Source organism: Thunnus albacares, chromosome 22 (genome assembly GCF_914725855.1).
Source record: "Thunnus albacares chromosome 22, fThuAlb1.1, whole genome shotgun sequence".
NCBI classification, from domain to species: domain Eukaryota; kingdom Metazoa; phylum Chordata; class Actinopteri; order Scombriformes; family Scombridae; genus Thunnus; species Thunnus albacares.
The window spans coordinates 14545658-14566299 of NC_058127.1; the positions used below are offsets into that span (position 1 = coordinate 14545658).

Sequence of the window (20642 nt, forward strand, 5' to 3'; positions counted from 1 at the left end):
ATTAAACAGGAGCACAAAGCAATAATCAGTTTAAAATTATTGTGTGTTTATGATAAGCCTTAACAGTTTATTTTAGTGGTTGTGAAAGACAAACAATCATACAGACAAGACATTGAATGCCTCATATCTCAGGCTTGATTTAACATCACATGGAACAACTACAGACTCCTTTAACTGAAATGATTATGCCTTTGGTGCAAATTTGACTCTAAACCTGTCAAAATATGTCTGCAAGACAGTAGTCCATGCAATAATACCACAATTACATTACAATCATTCACTTGTGACACCAGTGAGTGAGAAAAACAGTCTTCACAATAAAAAAGATGAGAAAAACACGACATAGTAACAGTTTTATCTGCTGCCAAGGTAATATACGAATGATGTTTTGTTATTTAATTGTAATCCAATTCATGATAGATCTATAAATTATTGTTCTCTGCAGGATGCTGGTTTTGGCAACATGAGCAGCTCATGACTGTAACAGCTGGAGAGTTATTTGACTGGGTTTATTACAATAAATCAGACTGTTGTGCTAAAATTGCATGAGATGTAGTTCAGTGCATAACAAGTCAGCTCCAATCTCACCAATTTGCACTTTCAGACGTCGATGCTGCAGCACAAATATCCCAAAACATATTTGTGCTTGTTATATATAAATATTTTCTCTCTTTTTTGTCAGTTTTTGCTTTTTATTTGTTGTCAACAAGTCTTGACAACCTGTTGCTTTGGTTCATCAGACAAATGCAGCCAGTAGAGGCAGAAAACTGTGTGTGACGAGATGATGATGACTTATATTTGGATGAAAATCTGTCCGGGGATGAGAATATGAAGCTTGGATAAAATATGATATGCTAAGTGAGAAAAAAATCTCTCACCAAGCAATTACATCATCGTATTAATACTGTATTATATTACTGGAAAAACTGATCAGGAACCACTTTCTTTGCCTCAGTCCTCTTATGGTTTTCTGCTGCTCTGCACTGGATGAAGCTTCGACAACATCTGGATTATTAAATGAGCATTTTATGATGATTATGATCTTTAAATAAATATCCCTTCTAACTTTTAAATGCCGGTTTGCCCCGAGAGCTGGCTTGCTGTGGTTTCATGAAATTTAATAATAAAATTTCAGCTGTCGTAAGATTAAGAAGGTAATTTCTGAATATTTATTCTGGGGTTAACCGTGCACTACAAGCCTGCGCATATAGGTCATACCCCTCCAGTTTCAAACCACTACATTTAACCCAGCAGCTTTAAGAACTGCCAAGTTCATCAATAACATTTGCTGAGCACAGAAGCCTCCCTCAGTCTCTGAGCAGAAGAAAAAACACATTAATTAATTAAGTGTAATTATAAGTAACAGAGGGAATTACAGCCAGTGGAAAGACACACAGTCAGGACGATAGCAAAGTATTCAAAGATATAGGGAAGATTTCTTTCACCATTTCACCATTTCTTAAGTTCACTGAATGGAAAGTCCTGTGCAAACCCTGACCTGCACTCTCTGTATGCTGCATATGGAGGAGAAGAGCTCGTTTTCCCCCCTTTAATATGCAAGTAAAGACAGTTTCTACCAGACGTGGTGTGCTATTATTATGGTCTCAATATGGCAGCAAACTTTGTGGAGCAAAGTGAAATGAATAACAAGGAGATATAAGTGTCTAAATGAGAAAAGCATTAATTAAAAAGCACAGCTGAACATTTTTATTCATTACAGACGCCTGTGAACAAAACAAGAGATGTGTGGATGAATCAGCTGCGTACAGGGAGGGCTCCTCTCAGAAAAGTCAATAAGTTCAGGACAAGAGATGATCAGTACATGATGCACTAGAATGAAAAGTCACGCATGCGCACAGTGTGCTAAATTGCCGAGGTTTGCGATTGGATGGAAGTAACGTCAAGCCCCACACAGTTAGCCACGAGGAGACCGGAAAAGTTGCAACTTCATCTTCAATGTAAAAGTGTGTTTATGTCACTTAAGGGGGAAAAAGAGAATATTTCTGCGCACATTTAAGTTTTCAAGAACAAGACAGATTCTCTCTTCTGAGCTTTAAATTCAGTCATAATAAGAAGACGTTCAACAATTAAACAAATAAAAAAAAAATAAAAAAACTCAACATCTACAGAAGACTCTTCATTCCATCACTATGTTGTACAAAATGCCTGTGAGGGTATCGAATCAAAATGGTCATATATCACATTCAAATGTTTACTCAAGCAAATAAAGTAAACCAGTATTAACAGCAAATTGTAGTTCCCATACTAAGTCAAATGAATTCAAAGCTCAGTTTTGTGCTTAAAATGTGAGCAAACAACCACCAATACTATAAATACACTTTTTATCTCTAATTGAAGCACATCTAAAACAGGTGAAACCAAAATAATGTTGTATACACTGTATACAAAACAAATTAAGTATTAAAAATGAAGAATAAAAAGCTTTCAGACAGTATCATAACTTTACATTACTTACATATATTATGTCACATTGTACTCTGTATTAGAGCATGATCAATATAACAGCACAGTTATTGTCTGACTTTAGTTTATCACAGATTTATCAGTATTGCTGTATGCATCAGTGTTTATGTAACAAGGTGCAACATGTTTGAGGTGATGTTACAGACGGTGTTACCATTACATGGTTTGTTCATCAGATAACATGGTCACATTTTTTTTTTATAATAAGGGATCATTATCAAGAATGTTTTTTTATGTTATGTGTTAAACATACATATCTGCTGTCAATCAATAGCTTATATAAGAAAAAAAAAGAAGATAGAAGAAAACAGACTTTATTCATCACAACTAATTCCATTTAATCACAGTCCAAATATTAAACAGTGTAAATTGAAATTATAATCAGGTCTTGTGACAGGAAATATAAAATAGAAGGACAATGACAATAAAATACGAATAACAATTAAAAAGAAATTGAATTATATATATTTCCAATTACCTATACAATATCTATACTAATTACCTATACTGCAATATCACACATTGTATTACACTGAGATTACATTTATATTCTGGAGTACGATGTAGCAAAATAACTGACATTAAAGGGGCAGTTTGTAGAATTTAGGGGCATCTAGCAGAACAGACTTGGCAGAAATGGAATATAATATTCATATGCATGTTTTTATTACTGTATAATCACCTGAAAATAAGAATAGTTGTGTTTTACCTTAGTGTTACCTTAGAATGAGCCCTTTATACCTACATAAGAAGCGGGTCCTCTTCCATGGAGGCTGCCATGTTGCACCACCATGTTTGTACAGTAGCTCAGAATGGACAAACCAAATACTGGTTCTAGAGAGGGCCTTTTGAGTTTTTTGCGAGTTTCACGGCCACTGTAGGTTGTCCTACATGCTTGGAGGGGGGGGGGTATTTTCCCAGGATGGTGTAGTCACAACACGCCCTACTCTGCCTCTGATTGGCTGACCCTGCACCCCAACTCTAACCAACCTCACTCCTCATGCCTAACCTAACGAAGGCTATGAAGTACTAGCCAATCAGAGGCAGAGTAGGGTGGGTCACGACTGTGATCTCCTGGGAAAAAAAAATTGCAAGCTCGCCACTTGATGCCATCAAATCCCACACAATGCACCTTTAAGCTTACAAACTGCCATCTCCATGACAACTGCTCAAACTGCATCCTCTGACGAAAAGATGGGATGTGGGTGAAAGCCCCCGAAAAAGCTAATAAGTGGACATTGAGTTATGTATTGAGTAATATATTTTGTGTAAGAAGATTTTTTAAAAAATATTTCTGTAAAATAAAAAAATAAAAAAAGCAGGCTACAGACGATACACGGGATGTCATGACGTCATAATACTGTTGTATTTCACGTCTTATAATAACATATTTAATTTGTACCGCGCTTTTCATTCATAGTGAAACTCAAAGTGCTACAGTATTGATAACATAAAGATAATAATATTAAAATCCTCCCTGAATAGACGCTTTTCAGGCAGTTTTTTGGGGGGGTTTTACTCTGATGGCTCTGACAGGAAAAGGAGTGTTAGACGTGCTCGGTGTTGTGACAGTGGTGAGGAGCTGGATGAGGGAGAGCCAGAGAAGGTGGAGTGCAGGCTGCAGACATACATACATACATACAGACACTCAGACATACATCCAGACATTCATAGCGGGGTCCAGGACTGTGCTGACTGCTCACGGTTGTGCGCCTCCGTAGCTACGAGGTGATCAGTACTCTGGATTACCAACCAGCAGGAGACGAGAGGAGAGTAGGAACGACTGCAATGAAAGAGGAATAAAGAGAGATAGCTTAAAAAAAAAAAGAAAAAAGAGGGGGGGAGCAACATCGCAAACGAGCCAGCGAGCAGGAGACAGACCCCGGCCAGACGCACGAATACAGGGCGGTAAAAGAGGAGGAAGAGGAGGAATTAAAGGGGAGAAAGGCTGCTAAGTAACACCAGAAGAGGAGAGCCATTATCACTAGGGTAAGTTCCCTATCATAACATCTAATAGACGGGGCGTGTTTGCGCCTGAGCAGACGAGTTATCCTATGCACATGTCTGTCTCAGGCTGTATTATGGTATATTCCCTTTAAACGCCCCCCGATGAAGTAATAACACCCGCCTGCTGCACAAGAGGAGCGGCTCCGGTCAACTTAACGAGCGCGTCTTTATGACCCAACCTAAAATAAATGGAAAATACCGCTCGCCTTTGTTTCATTGTTAGAAGCTTCTGAGTGTTTCCAGACTTGATTTGTCATTCATGGAGACTTTGTATCGCTGTCACACGCATGCCACTCAGCCCACAACATAACTAAACTTCACTGTATCGCCTCCTCTGTGCGCTGCTGCGCGCCGTAGCCATCGAGAGTATTATTAGCTTAGTCATTACTGTACAGCAGCGGGCCAAAAAATGCAACCAATGCACACATATCTGTGGGCGTGTTGACGCTCAGCGGGGAGTTAAAATAACCAGAGTCATTTAAACGAGAGTCTGCATCCACATTGGGGTTTGATGCATTGAAGGTTGTCATTTTGCCTTGAATCTCTTCGTCAGGAGGGCCTCGGCCTGAGTGCAGTCAGTCAGTGCGCATGGATGCGCCTCCGGGACACCGTCCCGTTTTTTATGCGTTACCGACGACGGGGCCGTGGCACGTCCTGTGCGCACTAGGCCGCAGTCAACACTGCGGACACACTGTACAACAAGCTGTCCCGAGGTGCGACTTTTCGCCCCGAGCATGAAATGTTTCATGTGTTCGTTTACACATCACGGGAGGTCGTTAAATATAAGTCACGCCTGCTAAACGTTTGATTTATGGGTCATTAGCGAGGATTAGCGGCCCCGGTTTAACCCGGTGACCAGACGTCCTAAGTGGGCAGTAAAAGTCACAACTTATTAGTCAGGGATGTGTTTATCTTTTAAACCCTGTCAGGTAGTTGTTAAACTTTTTACAGTGAAGTGTCAGTTATATTGTACTCGTGGCAGGTAGCTCTGCTGATCCACCGGGACAACACAGATATATAAAAAAAAGTTGGACTGTGCAGCTTGTAACGAGCAGGTTTAAGGCGCAGCATGTTCAAAAAAGTGCAGATAAATAAGTTCAAATTATAATGTTTACTTTGTGATAATGTTATGTTTTGCTTTTACAGCGGGACGAGGCTTGTAAAAGCACAACAGCATATGAATTAAAGTGTCATTTCCTCTGCAGCTTTGAAGTTTTAATTGGTGTCACTGGACAGCTCTCAGATTTCTTCTTCTGCTGATCTACAGTAGCTGACAGATATTCACCAATGCAGCTCTCACTGCTTGTCTTTTCATTACTAAATTAACATTGTGAAGTTGGATCTGACCTGTAAGTTTTTTTGTGAAGGTGTTGGTGCTTTCATGCAACATTTAGCTTATATAAACACAGCGGCTGGTGATTCGCTCTCAGTGGGAGAAAGTCATTAATATTGTGATTGTTAAAGACAAGCTGGTGAAGACTTGGGCTTGGTATTTAACCTCAGTACTTTTTTTTTGGCACTGAGTATGGAAAACTACAGAAAAGTACCAAAAGTTAGCATTGAATGCCTGGTCAGATTTGCAGTTTTATCATCTTGTTTATTTATTCTTTAATTTACTGTTTCAAATGATAATTTTTCCCATTTTAGACAAATTTCTAAAAGGTTTAGGCAAGGTTCTTGTTAGACAACTTTTAACATTTGAGAAGATTGGTTGATTTTGTTTAATTGGAAAGGGGTTAATTGAAAAAGTATCAAACTTTGGGATTGTATCGGCACTAGTATTGAAAAATGTAAAATACCCAGTTCTAGTAAAAGCATTCAGTACTGGTTTCACTCAGAGGTCAGAAATGTGTATCACTGATTTGTGATGCATCCATTCAGAACAGTTAAAGACATATTTCACAGTATATCCTGATACTACAGTAATCATATCTGGCCTGATATCACAGTCGATATGAACTGTATTAATGTGTGTATCCTGTGACCTCTGCAGCAGGCATGGCAGATGCAGAGCTGGACTTCCAGACGGGTGATGCCGGGGCATCCGCCACCTTCCCCATGCAGTGCTCGGCCCTGCGCAAAAACGGCTTTGTCGTGCTGAAAGGCCGACCTTGCAAGATCGTTGAGATGTCCACCTCCAAGACTGGCAAGCACGGCCACGCTAAGGTCAGTAATGGAAAACAAAAAACCCACTAAACGGTGCCAGATGATGATGACTCTACAGCTGCATCGATTTAAATCAGTCAGGTTACAAATGACTCCATTAGAGGCCTGATTGTTGGTCCTCTCTGCATTTTGTGCTCGTGCAGGTCCACTTGGTTGGTATCGACATCTTCTCTGGGAAGAAGTATGAAGATATCTGTCCCTCCACCCACAACATGGACGTCCCCAACATCAAGAGAATGGATTACCAGGTGAGACAGCTGCAGGACCGAGGAGGACTGCTGTTACCTTGTAAAAATAGTGTTTGTGTGCTCCGTACAACTTCTTTCAAACTCCACAACACCAGTAGAAGCTTTTTATCCAGATTTAAGTCATATTATGTCATGTTACTTGGGTCATTTTCTCAGATTTTCTGTCTAGAAAACTGGGTCTGCATCCTGTATCGATCAGTGATAATTGTTTTTATGGTCTCCCTTTGCAGGGAATGAGTTATAACATTATAGTCACGACTTTGATATTCCGGTAATATTCACAAATACGCTCTGGTCTTTGATAAGTCCTAGATTTGGCTGCTGAGGGACAATTAGTGGTTGGATGGTAATTAGAAGAAGCCTGATGATTATTAGTCAGCTAAGAATCTCTTTAGTGAGAAAAAGCCCCAAGGAAGATGAGCTTTGCAGACATAAAGAAAGAAAAGAGAAGCAACAATCAGTAAATCTGGTACTCGAGTGAAGGGAAAAGGCTGGTTCATCTAGAAGTGACTGTTGGAAACTCTCATTCAGTCTTTTAGGATGTTACTCAGCTTTAGCCGAAGCTTGATTCACTGTGAAACAGTGCAACAGAGCACATGAAGAAACCATATTAACATGTTTTAATTTTTTGTCAAAGTGATCATTGTGCAGTTACGCAGCTCAAAGCACAAATCGATCTGAAACGTCTCTTCTTATGGTGCGTTCACATGCTCGTTAGAAGCAGTAAGAACATCGATATATTAAGAAATGGCTGGTGAACAGCGTTGCATTCATGAGCGAGGACAGTACTTCTTAAGAACCACTCAGCCCTAGAAACCAAAAAGTCACTATTAAAAAATATGAAAACAACAGAGGAAGTGTTTCCGTTTGTAAGAAAGTTTCTTTGGTTGAGCAGAAACAAGACAGATGCTCACATAATTAACATACTTTTAATGACTTACAGCTGATCTGTTTATGATAGTGAATTTAGGGCAGCAAATTGACAGTTGCAAGTCAAAAATGGAAAAGCCTGTCATACCAATGCTGTAAAAAAAACATAAAGATGATGATTTGTATTATAATCAAATATTTTTTAATTAAAAAGTAGCCAACCTTTAAATCCACACTGACTGATGTATATAAGATCATTTTTCCTTCCCTTTGTCACCTTTGAAAATCCACTTATACACTTATGAACATACTGTATCTCTAATATGTTCATCCCAACCCATCATGTAATTTATACCAACATACTTCAGAGGAAATACAGATTTCAACTGCTCAAACCAGTAGGATTAAAACAGTACCAAACAAACTGTGTTTATCACATGTAACATAATATGCATCCTTGTATGCCTGCTCAAGGGTAATAAAAATGCTGTTTAAAATGTTATTTCTGCAGTGTAATATCACGCAACATTTAATTTCAAGTGTAATAGTGGGAATAGTTGTTAATGGTTCCAGGAGGAAATAACGTTAGTTGTATTTGAAATGGACGTCAGCTGAAATGTTTGTTCATGAAATCAACTTTATGCATGCTACATAAAATTTATGAATCGCACATGCATACTTAGAAAACTACCGGTTGTATATACATGTAAGGAATCCAAAAAAGATACACTTGATTAATCCTATGCTCTGCCTGTATCACCCTTCCTCCCTCCTCCCTTTGCTCTCCTAGCTGATCGGGATCACGGATGGCTACCTGTCCCTGCTCCAGGACAGCGGGGAAGTGAGAGAGGACCTGAAGATCCCAGAGGGAGACCTGGGCAAAGAGATAGAGAGCAAGCATGATGCCGGAGAGGAAATCCTGGTCAGTACTGTAGTATTTTGTTATGTTCTGAAAAACAGGCGTCAGTTATGAACTTCTCTTGAAAACTAAATGAACCTTTCTGTTCGGTTAGGAAAGAGACATTTCAGTGTTCGGGAAATTGTAGCGACGTTGAACGTGTTGACATGTTTTACAAGTGCATTTGCTAGAAAATTAAAGACTATGAAAAATATACATGAATCTGGTAGTTTGAGACTTTAACTTTCAATAGAAAAACCAAAACCATGGTGTGAAGAGCATCTTATCCAAACCACACACACACACACATTAACAAATCCGCCTTGTTTTGACTCCTCAGATCACTGTTCTAAATGCAATGGAGGAAGAAGCTGCAATCGGCATCAAAGCGTTGGGTAAATAAGCCACCGCAGGTAAATACAGAGACACAGCTGTATCGACACACAGCTGTCCTCTCACACCCCCCCCCCCTCTCCCTCTAACCACCGCCTGACCCAAGCCTGCCTGAGGAGGAGCGTGTGTGTGTGCGTCATATAAAATTATATATGTGTGTGTGTGTGTGTGTGTGTGAGTTTGGGTGTTACACCCCAAGCCACCAGCATGTGCCATGCCAGTGCAGTATGTATGTGTGTGTGTGTGTGTGAATGTGTGTGTGTGTGTGTGTGACGTCATGCAGTTCATCAGTGGAGCAAACGGGGGAGGTCGAGAAAAAGAAAACGCCACTTTAAAATGTTACATATATTTACAATTATACATTTCCGCTATACTGGAAATAGTTTCTCCATATTATTGCATTGCATAAGTATGTTTTTTTTTTTTGTGTATATATTTGTTTGAACTGGACATATCGGTGACGAGCGGGAAATTTTATAACTGACGAAATGTAACTGAGTCAAAATTTGAAGCTTGTATGAAAGGTCGCTGGTTACTTACCTGCCCCTTCATTTGTTTTCATGTTAACACTATTATGAGCATGTGTACCTTTTATTTTTTATGTAGCACTATGGAATATAAATGAGAACTATTGTATTTTGGAGCAATGTTGTATTGTTTTTTTTTCCTGTGGCCAGCACTTCATTTTACAGCCTGATCTGATAACGCGACGCTGAACGAGTAGCCGTTCGCTTCCTGTATTTCCTGCTACAACTGTTGAAACTGTCTCCTGCACTTTCTTACCTGCAAAACTGTGGGGCTGTAGAATAAAGTGTCCACTAAAAAAAAAAAAAAAAAGAAAAGCTGTCGGTTGTGCAACGTTTCCTCCACAAAGGCTAGTTGAAACACTAATTGTCACTTTAAAATATTCCTTTTTTTTCCATTTTCTTTCTCTGATTTCTCACTTTTCTTCCTTTTTTCTTCTTCTTCTTCTCTTTTCTTCCCCTTGTAATTCTGTTTCAGGGGCAAAAACGAGATGCACTGGACCTGGGGGGAAAAGGAGGGGATGTTGCCTCGTCAATGCTATCCTCCCTCTTTTTTTTCTTTCTTTTATGTCTTTTCTTTGTCATACTCGCTCTCCCTCACTCTGTTTTCTGACCCGCTTTCGGGTTCAATTAGAACTTTTAATAATTGGAAATGTCAAACTGTAAAAAAACAAAACAAAAAAAACACCCATGTACATGCACACATAACTGTAATAAAACAGTCCAGATGTATAAAGAAAATAGGTCAGACGTGTCAGAGGAAGGTTTCTAATGATTGAGTAGCGATTTGCCATCAGGGGAAAACTGGTGATAATGTCACAACTGTATTTTTTTTTTTTTTTTTTAAATATGTTCCCCTGTTTTATGAAGGGCTTCAACTCTAAATCTGTATTGTTCTGTTGAGGCTTGTTCAGCGTGTGTGTGCCATCCAGGATTGGTACTGAATACAAGACTAGATCATGTCTTTTCTGTATGGCACTTTTCTCTTGGTGATTCATCTGAACAAGCCTTCCTTGTTGTTTATTTTCTGGAACATGTATCACCTGAAACTTGTCTATTAAACAAAAGGTTACCAACATGGCGCACAGAGGTTTGGTTTCTATTTGTCTCAAGGCTTTAACAAAAAAAAAAAAAAAAAAAAAGAAAGTGTCAAAGAGAAACAAAACCCTGCTTCAAGAACATACAAATTCAGCCAAACCTCCATTTAACTTCATTCACTTCTTAGAAACTCCTTGGCAGAGACACCTCAGCCCAGGGGGCTTCACACTGAGCTTGTTTGGAGAAAAAAACGACTGGATTGCAGAGTATTATTTGGAAGTACTCTTAGCAGATAAGTTGTGGCAGTTTGGTATCCTTACTTTGTGTTCATACAGCAAGTCCAAACTGTGCAGAATGTCTCCATGGCTAAAAACAATAAAGATGACACAAACTCTTGGATGTGGCGTTTGCTTATTTGTTTTTTTTATTAAGCAACACAAAAGCTTTAAAACAGCAGAGACTTAAACTGCATTTTTTTTTTTTTTTTTGCTGTGGAGGATGATGTAGAAACACTGAAAATCCTCCATGGGTTTTGTCAGAAAAACAGTCATGTTAACTGAATTTAAGGTAATGAGATTAACCAGAAGTCAGCAACACATTGAAATTGGGTCTTTCAGTTAAGCTGCAGTGTTTCAGCTGTAGTAGTGTTCATTTAATCCACATACGCTAACTAAGTGTTGCTGTTTTTTTTTCTTCTTTTTTAAAAATTTTTATTTACTGCCGAGACACTGAACCCTCTGATGTTGTGATTATGAATGCTGGTATACAAACAATAGTCTCTGATTCATGCTGCCTTTGCTTTATACAACATATTAACATTTTCAGTGCACGTGAGCACCTCCAGAATGGCTTTACAGTGTAGGTAAAATAAGCTATTTTACAAATTCACATTGTTTGAAGTCATGTAGAAAAAAAAAAAAAAAAAAAAAAAAAAATCAAAGCTGGATGTTTTACAGAAGCGCACGAGTTTAAAAGGGACAGCTGATCACTCATGAACAAAGTTAAAACAAAGCTCAAACAAGATACTGTACAAGAAATAAAACACAAATCTTATTATGGCAGAACTCATCCTAATGACTTTATTCGTTTTGAAGTCGTCGGCCCGTTTCCGATCCGACTGGGACGACGATGAAGGTTGACTGTGGCTGTGAGTTACTTGCTGTGGTGGTAGAACCTCTGCCCGCTCTGGGAGTGGGGGAGGAAGCCGTGGCGAGGAGCGCCCTGGGGAGAGCTCTGGAACGGGGCCTGGCAACGGAAACGGACGACAAACGTTGACAAATCAGGCGACAGATCTTTAGAAGCGTTTTTAAACAGTTTTCCCGGTAAAGGACGTACATCATGAACACAAACACATGGTGGCGGTAAAGGACGTGTGCGAGAGTTAAACGCTCACTTATTTTTGAATTAAATACCAACTGAGCTGAGATAAATTGTCCAGAATCAGAGCAGAAGTGATGAAGAGCTGTACGTGTGTTTTGAGGAGGAGGGGGGGGGGGGGTTCACCTTTGCAGTGGGGATCTGGACCGCCATCGATGGTGTGGGCAGCAGGCCTGGAGCAGAAGGATGCATGGCTGAGGGGTGCATGGGCCTCAAAGCACCCTGGGAGAACATCAGCGAGACACAGCACAACATATTTATCATCACATATGAATTCGACTTTTACTATTGTCATGTTCAGTTTAATATTTTCAAATTAGTGCATGTTTATGAGTCTTCAACAAGACAACACTAAAGCATCTATAGTTTAAAAGCTCTTACTGCGTCAGTGAAGCCTGACTGTTGGTTGGCATGTTCCAGCTGCTTCTGGAGGGGTATTCCTGCTCCGGGGATGTATCCTGCATGAGATATGAAAACTTACGTCAACTACAGAACCTACGTTAAGTTATTTCATAATTCCTTTGTAATATGACAACATGGGAACTGACCAGGCTGAGAGGTGAAGTGATTGTGGACAGGGTAGCCAGCCTGCTGGTGGGGGAGATACTGCATCGCCTGAAACGCAGACGCACCTGAAGGAGAGGGGTGCAGAGTAAGGAAGTGATCTTTGAGTTAGACAAAACAAGCACAAATGACTTTATAACAAATGACAAAGAGCAGATAACTGTGCATTAGTTTCTTGATGTTACAGATGTCGACACACACGTCCTGTACCTCTGATCTGAGAGCTGCTTGCGAAACTGACTGGTACAGACGGTCCAGGGGCGTAGGTGGAGGGATGCTGGGCTTGGGCCACTCCGTATGGCTCATGGACCCCCTGACTGCCGCTGAACTGGCCGTGCTCCGCTGAGCCCGAGCTGAACCCTGGCGTCTGATAGTGACGTGCCTGAAAGAAGATGAAGTTTACTTCTACTTCTGCAAACAGTTGAAAAAGACTATGAATATCAGAAAAATCAGAGAAATTCAACACTCCAGCGTTATCACCTGTGGAGAGAAATGCACTTTAATGCACTGTGCTGCTAAATGCTCTTCTTTTTGTTGTTTTTTTCTCTGGGGAATTATATGTTTTTATAATTTCTTAAAGGGAATTTTTAGATATACAGTAAATCTTTCCTTTCTGTTGTGGCAGCACTGATGTGGGCTCGGAGGAACAGCATTACACAAGAAAATGAGAATTAACTAAATCTTGAAATCTTGAGATGAAACACTCCTTCACTCACTGGAATCACAGCAGCTGGGAACAGCTGTTTGCTTCGTTCTCCGAGCAGCGCACCAGGTCGACTGTGACTGACCGGACTGCCTGAAAGAGACGAAGAGGATAAAAAGGATCAGCTGACTAATAATAATTATGTCAAAAGGATAATGACTATTTCTCCACATGAGAAATGATTGTAGGAACTTAGAACGTACCTTGAATGCTGAGGAGGTGCTGCCCTGCGTGCATGGGCAGACTGGGCTGGTAGCTGGCTGACGTCAATGTTGTGATGTCACTAGAGGACAGGAGGCTCGTTAACATCCTCACACAACATTTGCTTTTAACTTTGGGAATTTTAAAACAGAGGCACTGACGTCCTGATTACCTCTGCTCCTTTCTGCGTCTTTTCTCCTCTTCATGAAGTACTTTCTTGAGTTGTAAGAACAGCTGGTGTTTCTCTTCTTGGAGTCCCTGAAGCTTCTCCCCCATCTTCATTACCTGAAGTTGAGATTTGAGTTCAGAATGTAAGAAAACATACTGCTGTATATCATTTCTCCCAACCCAAAGTCAGACAGCAAACGTCAAACTTCTGAGCAGTTTGTGTGTGTGTGTTTTTTTAAGTAGTTTTCCAACCTGTTCTTTGGTTTCCTCCAAGGACATCCTCTCCTCTATTTCTTTTGTCCTCTTCCTCTCTTCCTCCTCCTTCATCTTCTGCTCCATCATTTTGTCCACTTCTTCCTCCTCTGAAAAAAGGATTTTTATGTTGTTCAGTGGAAGAAAACATATTAAAATCCCTTACTTTAAACAAAAAGAGGCAACAACACAATACAGAAATACTCAATTACAAATCCTACCACTAAAGTAAAAGTAAGTGTTATTAACTATAAGATTTACTTAAATATAAAAGTGGACATATTAATTCTTTAGAGCCTTATTTTTCAGAGAGTAAACTGTTTATTTACTAACATGTTAGTTCAGTTCAGTTAATCTAAATCTAAACCTAATTGAATCCAATGCAAACTCTGCAATAAAGCAGTTTTTGGTGAGTTTTGCTGTTCTTATTGCTTTATACCAAGAGGAATTTATAAAAGATATTTGTTTACATGTAGAAAAAAATACTAAAAAACACCTTTAAACATCGCATTACACTATACTAAAAGGATTTGTTATGTTTTGTCCACCAACTCTTAATTTTGGTGGGAAAGTTTTATATTACACATCAATATAACGTACAAACTTATAATTAACTGTATTTCTGGGGGAACAGAGGGAACTGTATATTTAGGAAAATGATGCATAGATTCTGGTGTTTATGCTAGAGTTGAGAGGCTGCCCTCATTTTTGACTTTCCATATATTAAAGGATAGGTTTATGGTTTTTCAAGTCTTTCTTAAAACAACAGTCAGGTGTCCATATGAACATTAAAAGAGATTTTTCTCACTGTAATAATTTCTCCTGTTCATACTAATATAGACTATTAAAAGATTCCCGTAAAGTGTACTTTCAATGTAAGTGATGAAGGCCAAAATCCACAGTGTGTCCACACAGTCGTTTTGTGCAAAAATGTATTTAAAAGTTTATCTGAAGCTTCTATGAGGCTTCAGCAGTCTGAGTTAGTCAAATCAAGTGGATATCTGACAGATTTACAGTCTTTTTTGTATCAAAATCCCTCTTTGAGTTTCCCTGTTAAGCTGTGGTGGAAGTATAGTAAAAAAAGAGGAACTTTGATGGTAAAAAGACTGTAACGTTGAACGATATCCACTGGATTTGACTCATTTGGACAGACTGAAGCTTCACATTAGCTTCAGATAAACATTCAAATATATTTTTTGCACAGAAGGAGGATTGTGGATTTTGTCATACAATCACTTACATTATAAGTGCATTACAAGGGGATCTTCTAATGGTCAGTATGAACAGGAGGAATGATTACAGCAAGAAAAGCACGTGTCAATGTTCATTTGGGTACCTAAATATTGTTTTAAGACAGACTTTAAAAACTGTGAATCCGTCCTTTAAATGCCAAATTGGAACTAAATTGCAAAACAAAAAGATTATTCAATACTTGTACACTTCTGGCATTTTTACACCACACAGACACACACACAGTGACAGCACACCTTGTCTCTTGCGCTCCCTCTCCCTCATGATGTGTTTGTGGAGGGCTCTGGCCATCGCGTTGGACAGCTTGGGTCTCTCCAGCAGGGCGGGCATGGTGACAGGCAGTGGAGGGGCCAGCTGATTTTAGGGTCGAAATGTCAGTTTACAGTTGTGCAAATTTACAAGGAATAGCTCAGATACAGTTTACAGAGTCAAGAGAGGTATCAGTAGTGAGAGTAACCGGTAGAAATGCCCGCTACAAGGATGCAGAAGCATATTCAGTCTCACAAATGCAGCTATCAGTTAGATAAAGGCCTAAGTTAGCTGCTACTCGGCTAAGACAGCATTACTAACTCTAGCTGCTCTTAACTGATAGTATGTTGTAGTGTCATCTGTCAGTGGACACAAGATAAAATTGCATGGAGCTTAAACATGCAAATTGGCGGCAACAATGTTATTTTCAACTGTGCAAGGGGGCAAATATGAACTGTAGTTAGCTTGTCGATTAGCATCAACGCTACGCAGTTCATACCATCTGTTCTAACGTTTCTTTACTGTGATGAAATACGAGAAAAAAAACTTACTTTTGTTGCTTTGTGGGTCGTTTAATAAGAATTTAACCGTCTTGCGGTTTAAATTTGAGGCGACTTGGCTGCGTCTGGAGCAGTTAAACAAATTAAAATCAAAACTTCTCCCTTAAAACATAAACAGACGGGAGAGGTTTTTCTGCCCGGGTGATAATGTTGAGCTTCCGGTGCCACGTTTTTTTCCCCCCTTCGGATTGCATTCTGGGTCTTGTAGTTTATCATTAGAGTCGTTCTTAGATTCTCCAAAGCTGCCCCTAATTACTAAGACGTTTATATTGAATATTATATATATTGTATATATATTTTGATCATTTTACTGCGTAACTCACATGGAAGATGTCTAACAGATATCCCTCTTTATATTAATTTCTGCTCAAATTTAAAGCAAAGATGAATAGAAAAACAAAAAAACTTCATCCTGATATGTTGACCTATATTGAATTATCTCTTGTACATTTAAATTTACTATATTTATTTTTGCCTAGCTCGTTTTTTTTCCTCTATATATCTTGTGCCTAATTTCGTCATCTCAGTTGTTGTTCCCCTTGTTCTGTAAATTGTTTAAGTAATTTTATATTGCTTAATAAAAGCTGTAGAAAAAAACTCTCATGCTTAGTCAAACCAGCTTCTTGGACAAGAAACAACAAATAGGAGTGGCCTTGTGTAAGTAGGACAAGCACACAATATTTGAGCAGCCAGAGTAGTTGATATGATAACACATCTTATTCAAATACGGCATCAAAATCTATGAAAGTTAAACTGAACCACCAACTCAGAATAACACAATAAATGACCTTATAGCACTGACACGAACCGTATCAAAAGTATTATACACTTGATTTTGGACAATATAAATAAAATGGATTTGATTTATGTAAAGACTTGATGTCTTTATCTAGCCAGGTTGCAGTCTATACCAAAACTATATGCAAACGGTGAGCCTTTCACAAGAGTAATAATTAAAAAAAAAACAATAAACAAAACTTTTAAGATATGCAATAAAAACAAGAAACACATTAGCTTTTCATCACATTTTATCATGTATGGTCATGAGTGGAGAGAAAGAGCCAGTAATGCAGCTGTATACAGAGTTCAAATCTTTTTTAAAAAAAAAAAAAAAAAAAAAAAAAAAAGGAGACAAAACTTAAAAAAAAGAGAAAATTGCACTCAGCTTTACAATACCTTTAGAAATTAAGCCATCTAAAATTAACAATAATAACAACAATAATCATAGTAGCAGTCAACATAATAGTCTTACCACTGAAAGCAGAGGATGATTGTTAAGTCTGAATTCTATGATACTCCTTTGCAAAAAAGATGCGGGGCAGTACGCTAAATCCTCATTCACCAACTTCATAGTGGCTGGTGACATCAGTTTCTTCTAGGAAAAGAACTGCTGCAAAACAGTTATCCTTTACTCTGCTAGAGACAAAATAACCCGCCGTCAACTGGTGGATGCTATCAAATTCATACCCGAAACTCAAAAACACACTTTTATCTTCCTGCAAGCTTGTCAAAACTGAACAACCAATACTTGAACTATCGTCATTATCAACAAGAGCTGATTTGAACTCACATACAATGTCTTTTTTTTTTTTTTCCCTTAACCCTGGAGTAACTATAAGTACGGCCTAGTCCTAAAATTATTTCATCATTCTTTCTCAGTTTTTTTTTTTTTTTCTCAGTAAAGTATGATCAATGATGACACTAGAAAAACAACTGGCCATGAGACCACGTAACCAAAGTCGCTATTAAAAAGAAAAGTGGAGGCAAATACAATTCAGACTGCAGAATAATAAAGACGTAAATGGACATGTTTTACTCTGGGAACTCTAGGCTGCTGAGCTGGATTTAATATTTAAATGAATGAATGGTTGAGGTCTCAGAAAGGTGGGTAGTGGTTGGGGGTGTGGGGGGGGGGGTTGGGAGAAGGGGAGGCGGGGGGTAGTAGCGGGATCAGATTTCCCTTTGGCTGTTCCCATACACACTCTCATCACTGTAGGCAATGTAGAGGAAAAAGTCCTCTTCATGATGCTCCTGAGAAAGAGAGTTAAGAGAAAAAAAGATGTTAAAAATGTAGAAGGAGGCTCAGATTAATGTAAGTAAGAAACAAAAACATAACACGCTGATAGAGATTTAGTCTGAGAGCGGTTTAGTGAGGTAGAAAAAGAGTCTCACCTGGTACAACAGGCCCATGGTAGCTGAGGTGGGTGGAATGACATTGTTTACAAAGAAGAAGAGAGCATCCTCGGCTCGCAAGTGGATTCTTTTCCGGATGAGGAAGTAAAACTGGCCCACTGAAGGAAAAAAAGGATAAAATATTGTGGAAAATTCATATGTTACTGTGACATAGTTCTGACATTTCTCAAGAGATTTGGCACATGTTCATATCTGTTTAAAACTGTGCGTGTGTTTACCTGTCAGGTCGGAGGGGACAAGGTATTTCTTCTTGTCCAGATCTCCTATTCTGGCTTTGGGGGCTTTCTCCACGATTACCTGAACAAAAGAGGAATAAAAACTGTTGCAAAAACATGTCCCGAGCAAATAAATCTTTTACATTTTCCACCGAACAAAGGCTGTATATATTGAGTGAGAGATACTTCAATAGTATGTTTCACCTTTCTCAGAAAAGGGATCTGAGAATGCACTACATTTTCAGTCAAGCGAGACCTGAAATATATTTAATCCAGATGTTAAAGAAAAAAAATCCCCTGGTATTTTGTAGTTAGTTAGAAAGAAACCAGGTATATTTCTATGTTCACAGTTTATACCTAGGATTCTATTACAAAGGACTGGAGGAAGGACAAAAATGAAATTATTAATAAGTTCCCACTCTTTGGTCTAAAATTAGGAATTTGTAAAATACTTTCAGCCCACAAACCAAGCAGTGACACACTGTAGAGCCTAAAAGATGAGCCGATGGGCAGAAAATCATCAGCATATTTTTGTTTTGTTTTGTTTGGGATATTTGATTTATTGTTTAAATAATTTTCTTAAGCGTAAATGTCAAAATCTGCTCATTTCAACTTCTTAAATATGAATATTTTCTGTTTTTTTAGTCCTCTATGATAATAAAATGAATATCTTTGGGTTTTGGGCTACTGGTCACACAAAACAATTAATTTTAAAATACTATTTTGAGTTCTAGGAGCCTGCAGATCAAATGATTGATTAATTTAAGATTAATTGACAGTGAAAAATAAATTGTTATTTGTAGCCACACATAGTATGAAGTTCAGTCTAATCTGTGGCTGATAACAGCTGTAAAACATGAAAGACAGTGAAACTAGATAACTATAGAGACAAGTCAAGCTCGTCATACATTACAAAAAGCCCCAAAGCACATTAATCTGCTGACAGTTTGATTTTTTTTTAGACTCTAGACAGTCTAGTCCGGCCAGTTTAAGGGGTAAAAGACCAAAGAGTGACTGTGGTGCTGCGTACAATCCACCTACAAGATCCCGAGCGACGTAAACAAGTATCCTGTCTGTCTGTTGACAACAACTATTTTAAGGTGCGCTGCTGTTAGCATAACGTTACACCCAGCCACCTCTCCATAGTCACTTCAGATTGTATGTCTTTCACTATATCAACCACCTAAATCGTTATAACCTAAAAGATGTTAAATTATTTAAGACAAAGGCTATTTCTCTCCAGTTATTTAGAGTATATTACAATAATAAGTCAATCACAAAAGGATTACACGAAGCTAAATAACGCTATTACTAGCTGGCCTGTTCAGTGCGGCCATAATTCTCGATGGCTAACATCTAGCACTGTTTGTTTACTAACGTGGCAGCCAAATAGAGACAGAGATAAGAATATTATCAGTATGTAGGATTAAACCATACCACTATATTTCGAAAATAAGTGCGTACACCATCTGTCAAAAACAATCAACCGTGCTCCCCCAAGCTAACGTTAGCTACTTACTGGTACCCTGTCCGGATACTTCTTCCTTATTTTCTCGCCCTCGGACCGCCTTTTCTCAAAAGGGTGCTCCTCTTTGTATTGAAACTTCATCGTGACAAAAGAGATGACAGACAACAAGTCGTCGGTCACTCCAGGGGGGTCTTAAGATAGCGGTAGATTCGCTCAAGGGACGGCTGGAATCGCTGACACACACACACACGACAGAAACAAAACGATGCTAGCTCGCTTTAGCTTGCCACAGCTGTTTTCCTAGTGCGACGGCGGCGGAGGGATACAATAACAATATGACGTAGAGGGGAGAGTCTAGTCCGCAGGCTGTATTTAAACGCGATTACAAACTACTTTATCGACCATTGTGAAGGAATAATCAACATGTATCTAAGAGTTTTTGTATTTACCAATTTCTGGGATTATTTAAATGCAACGCTGATATTTTTTGTGGGACTATTTTATTTTGATCAACCGCCGCGCGTAAAGACGCAGGGTAGGGCGGTGAGGAGGCATCTGTCCTTGTCATATGACCGAGGCCCAGCTAGTTAGTTAGCAGCCACAGGGAGGAAACTCAAAAACATGCGATATGGAACTGTGAGCGTGGCAATACAGATCATTGGTGGTCTAAATCTGTTCCCAGATACATCCAGTAGAAAAAGGTGTTATTGTAAGTTAACGGTGTATTCGTTCATTATCCGAGCGCAGTGCTGATTAAAGACTCAATTTGGATTGAAGTTTCGAAATTTCCACTTTTGCAACAACACCAGACAA

General features: G+C 38.9%; 3 protein-coding genes across 7 annotated transcripts; 1 reads left to right on the plus strand and 2 right to left on the minus strand.

The window, feature by feature from the left end:
* The first annotated feature begins 4046 nt into the window (after positions 1-4046).
* Positions 4047-10766, plus strand: LOC122973626 (eukaryotic translation initiation factor 5A-1). 5 transcript variants are annotated; one of them, XM_044341304.1, is made up of 6 exons: positions 4047-4473; positions 6488-6657; positions 6801-6905; positions 8566-8697; positions 9014-9086; positions 9744-10766. In XM_044341304.1, exons 2-5 carry the CDS (start codon positions 6490-6492, stop codon positions 9074-9076), a joined length of 468 nt encoding a protein of 155 aa, XP_044197239.1. In that variant the 5' UTR covers positions 4047-4473; positions 6488-6489; the 3' UTR covers positions 9077-9086; positions 9744-10766. The 5 variants fall into 5 exon arrangements, with proteins under 5 accessions (XP_044197239.1, XP_044197237.1, XP_044197236.1 ...); XM_044341302.1 differs by having other exon boundaries at positions 4048-4473; positions 6485-6657; XM_044341301.1 differs by having other exon boundaries at positions 4048-4473; positions 6485-6657; positions 10069-10766.
* On the minus strand, positions 10699-16124 carry gps2 (G protein pathway suppressor 2). The gene is made up of 11 exons (XM_044341300.1): positions 15945-16124; positions 15381-15498; positions 13894-14003; positions 13646-13758; positions 13476-13555; positions 13286-13365; positions 12780-12951; positions 12554-12637; positions 12387-12463; positions 12132-12227; positions 10699-11873 (listed from the first exon to the last, which is right to left on the minus strand). The coding sequence occupies exons 2-11, from the start codon at positions 15472-15474 to the stop codon at positions 11781-11783; spliced, it is 999 nt and encodes a 332-aa protein (XP_044197235.1). The 5' UTR covers positions 15475-15498; positions 15945-16124; the 3' UTR covers positions 10699-11780.
* Positions 16125-16963: 839 nt separating this feature from the next.
* On the minus strand, positions 16964-20133 carry gabarapa (GABA(A) receptor-associated protein a). The gene is made up of 4 exons (XM_044341671.1): positions 19881-20133; positions 18365-18443; positions 18126-18244; positions 16964-17984 (listed from the first exon to the last, which is right to left on the minus strand). The coding sequence occupies exons 1-4, from the start codon at positions 19968-19970 to the stop codon at positions 17904-17906; spliced, it is 369 nt and encodes a 122-aa protein (XP_044197606.1). The 5' UTR covers positions 19971-20133; the 3' UTR covers positions 16964-17903.
* Between the last annotated feature and the right edge of the window lie 509 nt (positions 20134-20642).

Bases quoted from the DNA above. Each gene is read 5' to 3' on its own strand.
- LOC122973626 (XM_044341304.1), top strand. From the start codon at position 6,490: ATGGCAGATGCAGAGCTGGACTTCCAGACGGGTGATGCCGGGGCATCC. The intron at 6,658-6,800 runs GTCAGTAATGGA...GTGCTCGTGCAG, and splicing joins GCAAGCACGGCCACGCTAAG to GTCCACTTGGTTGGTATCGA. The intron at 8,698-9,013 runs GTCAGTACTGTA...TTGACTCCTCAG, and splicing joins ATGCCGGAGAGGAAATCCTG to ATCACTGTTCTAAATGCAAT.
- gps2 (XM_044341300.1), bottom strand. From the start codon at position 15,474: ATGCCCGCCCTGCTGGAGAGACCCAAGCTGTCCAACGCGATGGCCAGA. The intron at 14,004-15,380 runs GTGTGCTGTCAC...TCCTTTTTTCAG, and splicing joins GAGGGAGCGCAAGAGACAAG to AGGAGGAAGAAGTGGACAAA. The intron at 12,464-12,553 runs GTCAGTTCCCAT...TATCTCATGCAG, and splicing joins TCACTTCACCTCTCAGCCTG to GATACATCCCCGGAGCAGGA.
- gabarapa (XM_044341671.1), bottom strand. From the start codon at position 19,970: ATGAAGTTTCAATACAAAGAGGAGCACCCTTTTGAGAAAAGGCGGTCC. The intron at 18,444-19,880 runs GTAAGTAGCTAA...TCTTTTGTTCAG, and splicing joins AGTATCCGGACAGGGTACCA to GTAATCGTGGAGAAAGCCCC. The intron at 17,985-18,125 runs GTGAGACTCTTT...TCTCTTTCTCAG, and splicing joins CCATGGGCCTGTTGTACCAG to GAGCATCATGAAGAGGACTT.